The sequence below is a fragment of the Nannospalax galili genome, unplaced genomic scaffold (assembly GCF_000622305.1).
Source record: "Nannospalax galili isolate Female #2095 unplaced genomic scaffold, S.galili_v1.0 scaffold648, whole genome shotgun sequence".
Lineage (NCBI taxonomy): Eukaryota > Metazoa > Chordata > Mammalia > Rodentia > Spalacidae > Nannospalax > Nannospalax galili.
Genome location: NW_008360311.1, coordinates 4970477 through 4977088, shown reverse-complemented (window position 1 = coordinate 4977088; position 6612 = coordinate 4970477). Strand labels below are relative to the sequence as shown.

The 6612-nt window shown below is 46.1% G+C and overlaps 2 protein-coding genes across 4 annotated transcripts in view; one reads left to right on the top strand and one right to left on the bottom strand.

Moving 5' to 3' along the window:
• Positions 1–353, bottom strand: part of Flvcr1 (feline leukemia virus subgroup C cellular receptor 1) — a 32212-nt gene extending 31859 nt beyond the window's left edge. The window contains 1 exon segment of the mRNA XM_029559461.1: positions 1–353. This exon segment is cut by the window's left edge and continues 70 nt beyond it. Coding sequence (XP_029415321.1) covers positions 1–209 — 209 coding nt within the window. The 5' untranslated portion in view covers positions 210–353.
• A 29-nt stretch (positions 354–382) lies between these two features.
• The window catches only part of Spata45 (spermatogenesis associated 45), a 37307-nt gene continuing 31077 nt past the window's right edge, over positions 383–6612 (top strand). Inside the window, exons 1-2 of one of the 3 annotated variants that reach the window (XM_029559463.1) lie at positions 383–735; positions 2657–2797. The gene's annotated coding sequence lies outside the window, so the exon portion shown is untranslated. The remainder of the gene's footprint in view (positions 736–2656; positions 2798–6612) is intronic. The other 2 variants (XM_029559462.1, XM_008824844.3) reach the window with 2 other exon arrangements.

The window sequence follows — 6612 nt, the reverse complement described above, 5'->3', positions numbered from 1 at the left end:
GGCAGCAGCCGCGCCGCGCTCTCCTCCTCCGGGCCCAGCATGCCGTGCGGCCCGCCTGGGGTTCCCGAAGCGACCAGGCGGAGCGCGGGGACCCCGTTCCGCGGCCGGTTCTCCCCGGCGGGGACGCCGCTCGGCACCGGAAGGTATCCCTTCGCCGGCGGGTGCCCGGGCGCCAAGGCCGCCGCGTCCTCATCGTCCGGTCGCGCCATGCCTCGGGGCTCCCGGGCTCGGGCCCCCGCCGCCCTCCGCGCCCCCCGCCTCTCCGCCTTCCCTGCGACCTAAAGCAGCTCCGCACGCGCGCACCTCCCCTCAGGCCGCCACTCGCCGGCTGGCCCCGCCCCCGAGCGCCCGTCGCGCCGGCCAATCAGCGGAAGGCAATCGGGGAGCTGTGTGGCGGAGGGGCGGGAGCAAGCGCGTGAGGGGACTGCGGGGAAACCCCGGCTGGCGGGGTCTGGGGGCGCGGGAGGACCCCGCTGAGAGCCGCGTACACGGGAGGGACTAACAGACGCCCGCCGCGCTCACGCCCTCCGCGGGCCCGAGAGAGGCGAGGAAGGCGAGGCGGGGCGGCTTGTCCGAGTCTTCGCGGGGACCGTGGCGATTTGCTGAGCGGACGCGCCCCGGGGGCTGCTCCGGGAGAGGCGTCCTGAAGCTCGGAGGTCCCGGCCGCACTCGGGTCGGCCCGCCGCCCTCGGACCCGCCGCTCCCGGGAAGCCGGACTTGGAACACGAGGCCCAGGTGTCCACTCTTTGTTTTAATATTGTTTTTACTACTCGTTTTTATTTTATGTGCACGAATGTATTGCCTGCATGTGTGTAAGTGCACCTGCGTCGTGCAGTGCCCGAGGAGGTCAAAAGAGGGCGTCAGATCCCCTGGAACTGGAGTTGCGGATGGGTGATAGCTGCCATGTGGGTGCTGGGAGTCGAACCTGGGTCCCCTGCAAGAGCAGCCGGTGCTCTAACCGCTAAGCCATCTCTCCAGCTCAAGTATTCTTAACGTGGAACTGAGGCTGGGTCTGCGTAGGGCTCTTACTGCTGATGCCTGGAACCCTGGCGCTGTGCACTCGTCTGTTTCTTCCACGACAGTGGTAATGGGTGCAGATGACGCCCCACCGTTGTTTCAGCCCCATCTTCCACCATGTCTTCCACCATGTTCCCCAAGTCTTGCGGCGGTGATGAGGGTGTCTCGTGCTAGGTGGAGCATGCAGCTCTCGCTTGTCCTCAGCACCTCAGCCAGCCACGAATATTTGCATGAACTACGCTCCACTGGAGAGAGAAGTTTCTTTGATTATGGCAGAGGGCGGCACTAGTCTACGGGTCTAAACAATATTCAGGATTATTTGAAGTGCCCATTAGCAAAACAAAAGTAGTGGGTTCACCCTGGAAAGAATGTAGGAGCTGGATGGGGAAGAGAATGAAAAGCTGTGTTGCCTGCGTGGCGTGGGGTGACACTCATGGACACAGCGGCCGCCGCTGAGCCTCTAAACCTTCATAGATGCTAGAATTTAGAGAGCGGGAAGGAAAGCAGGGAAAATAGACCAGTGCCAGACCTCCAGCAGGACTCAACCTTATCTGTTCAAGCGCAGCGCGTGACAACTGTGAATGGGGAGGGTAAGAGGTCACGCTTGGCAGCAGTTTCAGAGGACTTCTGATTTTCTGCAACCAGGGCCTTCTGTCAGGGAGGGCTGGTGGGGTTCAGGCCCCTGAAGGGAGCTGATGGCAATTGATGGCTGCTGGGGAGGGGAAGTCTTTGTCTTCAGTGACATAATCTGGGGAGTTACTGGAGCTCCCGTGGATGGCTCCACTAAACACTTTGTAAATAAATTCATTTCTTTCTTTTCTTTAAAGAAATTTTTTAAAAAGATAAATGTATGTGTTTGCCTGCATGTGTGCACCATGCGTATTCAGTGCCCCAGGAGGCCAGAAGAAGGAGTCAGAAACGTGGAACTGGAGTTAGACAGTTGTGGGTAGCCACATGGGTGCTGGACCTGCCCCCCATTCTCTTCAAGAGCAATACTGCTGAGCCACCTTTCCAACAAATTCATTTAAGGAAAAAAAATCTTGTAATTCTCCCCAATATGATTTTGTAAATGTTGATTTGGAGATTTACATTACTGAGTAATGGTCTCTGGATGAAAAAATAAAAATCTGGAATCCATCAGACTTCAGCCTCAGTTTAAAAAGTTTATGTATGGAAAAAATGAGTTGAGGGCTGGAGAGATGGCTCAGTGGTTAAGCACACTGGCTGCTCTTGCAGAGGACCCAGGTTTGATTCCCAGCACCTACATGGTAGCTAACAACCATCCATAACTTCAGTTCCAGGGTATCTGATGGCCTCTTCTGACCCCCATGGGCACTGCACAACATGAGTGCACTTACATACACACAGGCAATGTACTCAAACACATAAAATAAAATAAAAATAAAAATATATATATTTTAAAATGAGCTGAACCTGGACATGGTGGCTTTAATTCCCAGCACTTGGGAGGCAAAGACAGATGAATCTCGGTGAGATTAAGGTCAGCCTGGTTTACATCGCAAGCTCCAGGCCAGTTGGGGCTACAGGGAGACCCTGTCTCAAAAAGACTCCCCAAAAAAGAGTTGCATTTTGAACAATTTATATTCTGTATTCACAAGCATCTTGTTAATACTTGCAGGTATCTTGGAACCCTCTGTGTAGGCTTGAAAGGAAACTTGTTCAAGCTGGACACAGTGACACCTGTGTGTAGTCCCATTTACTTAGAGGCTAAGGCAGAAGCCCAGGGATTGGAATCTAGCCTGACAGCCTGGGTAACGTGGTAAGACCAAGTCCTTTCAATGATTTAATTTCATAAAGACAGAGTCTCATAAAGCCTGCACTGGCCTTGAACTCACTGTGCAGCTGAGGATGACCTTGAACTTTTGATCCTCCAGCTTCAGCCTCCCAAGTACTGGGATTATAGACATGTGCCACCATGCTCAGTTTTATGCAGCAGTGTTAGGAGTGAAACGCAGGGCTTTGTGCATACTAAGAAGGCACACTATTAACTGAGCTACATCCCCTGCCCAAGGATCTGTCTTTTAAAAAATGTATTCAGAAAGGGGATTTAGCAATTGATGATTTTTTTTTCCTTTTTGAGACATGGTCTCCCTGTAGCCCAGCTGGCCTGGAATTCCCTATGTAGACCAGGCTGGCCTTGAACTCACAGAGCTCTACCTGCCTCTGCCTCCCAAGTGCTGGGACTAAAGGCTTGAGTCAGCCTTAGCAATTGAATTTTAATATATCTGTCTTTAGTTGCTGTATTAGTTACTTCTCAGTTGCTATGATAAAACACTATGATCAAGGCAACTTATATAAAAAAAGAGTTTGAGCTTACATTACAGTTCCAGAGGAATGAGACTATCATGGGGGTTGGGAGGGAGGCATGGCAGTAGGCTGCTGGATCAGGAAGCTGAGGGCTCATATCTTCAAGCAGGCGTAAAAAGCAGAGAGAGCAAGCTGGAAGTGGGAGGAGGCTATGGATTTTCAAAGCCTGCTCCCCGAGTGATGTACTTCCTCTACAAAGCCACACTTCCTAAAGGTTCCATGGCCTTCCCCAAACAGTGCTACCAACTGAGTTGCCATATACCAAGTGTTCAAATACTTGCAACTCTGGTGGACATTTCTCATTCAAACTGTCATAGTTGTCCAGTCATAGTAAACATTCAGGTTATTTGTATACGTCTCATTCTCTTCCTAAAGACCAAACTGGCAAATTATATTAGATATAATTTCCCCATTATGTGGTGGGAGTTGGAGATCATCTTTTCCAGATTGGATAGATAACTCTTCTCTCTGTGTGAGAAGCTTTCTGAATATACTCCACAGGGAGGTTTCTTTTGCTGTTTGTTTAGATTCCTTGTGCTTAAAGATCATGTATCGTCTCTATGCTGTTAACAAAAAGATTGGGTTGATAATTCCCTGGGTTTCTGGCACAGCCAGTCTGCTCTAATTTCATATATATATATATATTTATATATTTGTGTGTCTGTGTTTTTGAGACAGGGAATTCCTTAGCCCCAGCTTACCTGGAACTCAACTTTGTAGACCAGCAGGCTGGCTTCAAACTCACAGAGATCCACCTGTCTCTGCCTCCTGATACTCTGTTATTTTCACCTGTTTATTACTGTTGCCCGCCTTCTCTTGTGCCTTCCCTGCACATGACAAAGGTTTTTTTTTTTTAATTTTTAAAATTATTTGTTTAATAACCACATACTTAGAAGAAGTATTTCATTACAACAGCATTGACGTATTCAATAACAATTTCCAGAGCTAAGATGTATCTCTTTCAAAATTGGCTGTAAATTTTTAGGTTTATAGTTGAATTAATACAGTTATACAATATTGTACTCAGAATAAACCCTATAAGACATAAAATTAAATGAGGCTTTAACCTTTAAAAAAGATTTCCATTTCCTTATTAAAATACAGTTTTATACAGAAAAACTCTGTTTTTGGGGGGGGAGGGTTGGTTTTTTTGAGACAGAGTCTCTCCCTGTAGCCCCAGCTGTCCTGGAACTCACTATGTAGACCAGGCTGGCCTTGAACTCATAGAGATCTGCCTGCCTCTGCCTCCCAAGTGCTGGGATTAAAGGCATGCACCACCATGCCTGGCCTAGAAAAACTCATTTTTAATGCAATTAACTCTTAAGATGTTTGCACATCTGTTTCTAATCCCTATATATCTGATTATTACTAGTCACAGTTGGTTACTTTCTGAGATCCTTGGCATCTGAGCATGGATATAAAGTCATCAGGTAGATTTCAGTGGTAATGTTTTTCACATGTACTAATTATTAAGGAGCAAATTTTTATGCGTTGAAGATTTTTAAAAATTTTTTTTAAATTTTTTAAAATTTAATAACCACCTGATTAGAAGAAGCATTTTATTAACAGCTTTAACATATATAGTAACACACTCCAGAGCAAGGATACATCTTTTTCAAAAGTGGCTGTAAATTTTTAGGTTCACAGTTGAATTAATACAGTTATACAATTTTGAACTCAATATAAAACCCTGTAAGATATAAAATTGAATGAGTTTTTACCCTTTAAAGAAGATCTCCATTCCATTTTAAAATACACTGTTTCCTACATTTTTAATGCTAATGCATAGATGTTTGCACATGTGTCTTTAATCTCTATGTATCTGATGACTACTAGTCACAGTCGGTTACACCCGGATCCTTAGTACCTGAGTATGGATAGAAAGTCATCAGGTATATTTCACTGATAATGTTTATCACCTCTAGTATTTAACGTGAAGTTAAATTTTTATGCTTCCTCTTCAAAAATGTCTTTTTTTAAAATTTGTTGATTTTTCTGTGTGCGTATCATACAGAACATCCCACCCAATCTTATTCATCTCTCTCTCTCTCTCTCTCTCTATATATATATATATATATACCCATTTCCCAAATGGTACCCTCCCATAGCCTCCCCACTCCCACATACTGGAGCCCATATGCTCTGTCATCCCTGTTACTGTCCACTGTGTTGTTGACACCCCCAGCCATTCCCCAGTGCTTCTCTGTCTGTTGAATCTAGTCAGCCTATCTAGAGATCCTTGTTTTAGGAAGATCAGCTGTTCCTCATCTAGCAGCAACCAGTTGTCAATATTCCTTTAGATAAGATTGGGATCTGCTGTTCATTTTCCCAATTCTATACTGGGTTACTGTCTGGGAGTCTCTTGCGCCACCTTGGCCATTAACTCGAAGGAAGGAATCTCCTGTCTAGCATTGTTTCTTGTTATGTAGCCTTTAGCTATACATATGGACTCTTAAAAATTATATTGACCCCATTAATCTTTGGTTATACTTTCCTTTTGGGTGTTTAAGACCCTATAGTTAGCCCAGATAAAATAATTTCTTTTTACTCTTAAGGTCATTTGAGGATCTGTTCCTTAGGGGTAACATGGGCTTGGGAGGAGCCTTTGGCTCCTTTCTTTTACCAGGTCCGCCTATGTGAAGATAAGTCAAAGGTCCTACTCGACCATGGCTGGCTTCTCTTGGAAGCATAGAGGAAATGTATCCTCTGTGTTGACTCTCCTCTTTGTAGACTGGACACTGGTTCAGGTCCATCTGGTGGGGGTCTCCACAGCCTCAAGAGGACAGGTGACTCACCACAGTTACAGGACATTTTGAGAGATGCTCATAGTCTCCTGGAACTTAGTTGACCTAGGAGGGCAAGGAGGAAAAACTGTCCTTTATGTCCCTCTGACCAAATTAGTATAGGCCTCAAAGTATGTCTGTTAAACATCCAAGAAGGTTAGTTCCACCAGTCTGGTACTTTTAATTACCATATGCCATGTAGATAGAGCTTGGGCAAAGACCAAATGCTCTCAGATAAACCTTGCCTAGGATTATATTACATTCTTTGATCTGGTCAAAGAATATAATTTGTCAGTAGGTTGTTGGTCTAATATGGTTCCCTCTGGTTTTCTAAAACTAGCTAGGCATTGTTTATATCTCACATTGTCTAACCCTTCCACCATGGTTTCCCCATTTAAGGTGCCCCTGTTTTTTCCCATTTCTACCTTAATAATACCCTTCTCCTATGGTCCCACCTCTCTTGACCTCCTTCTTTACCTTTATC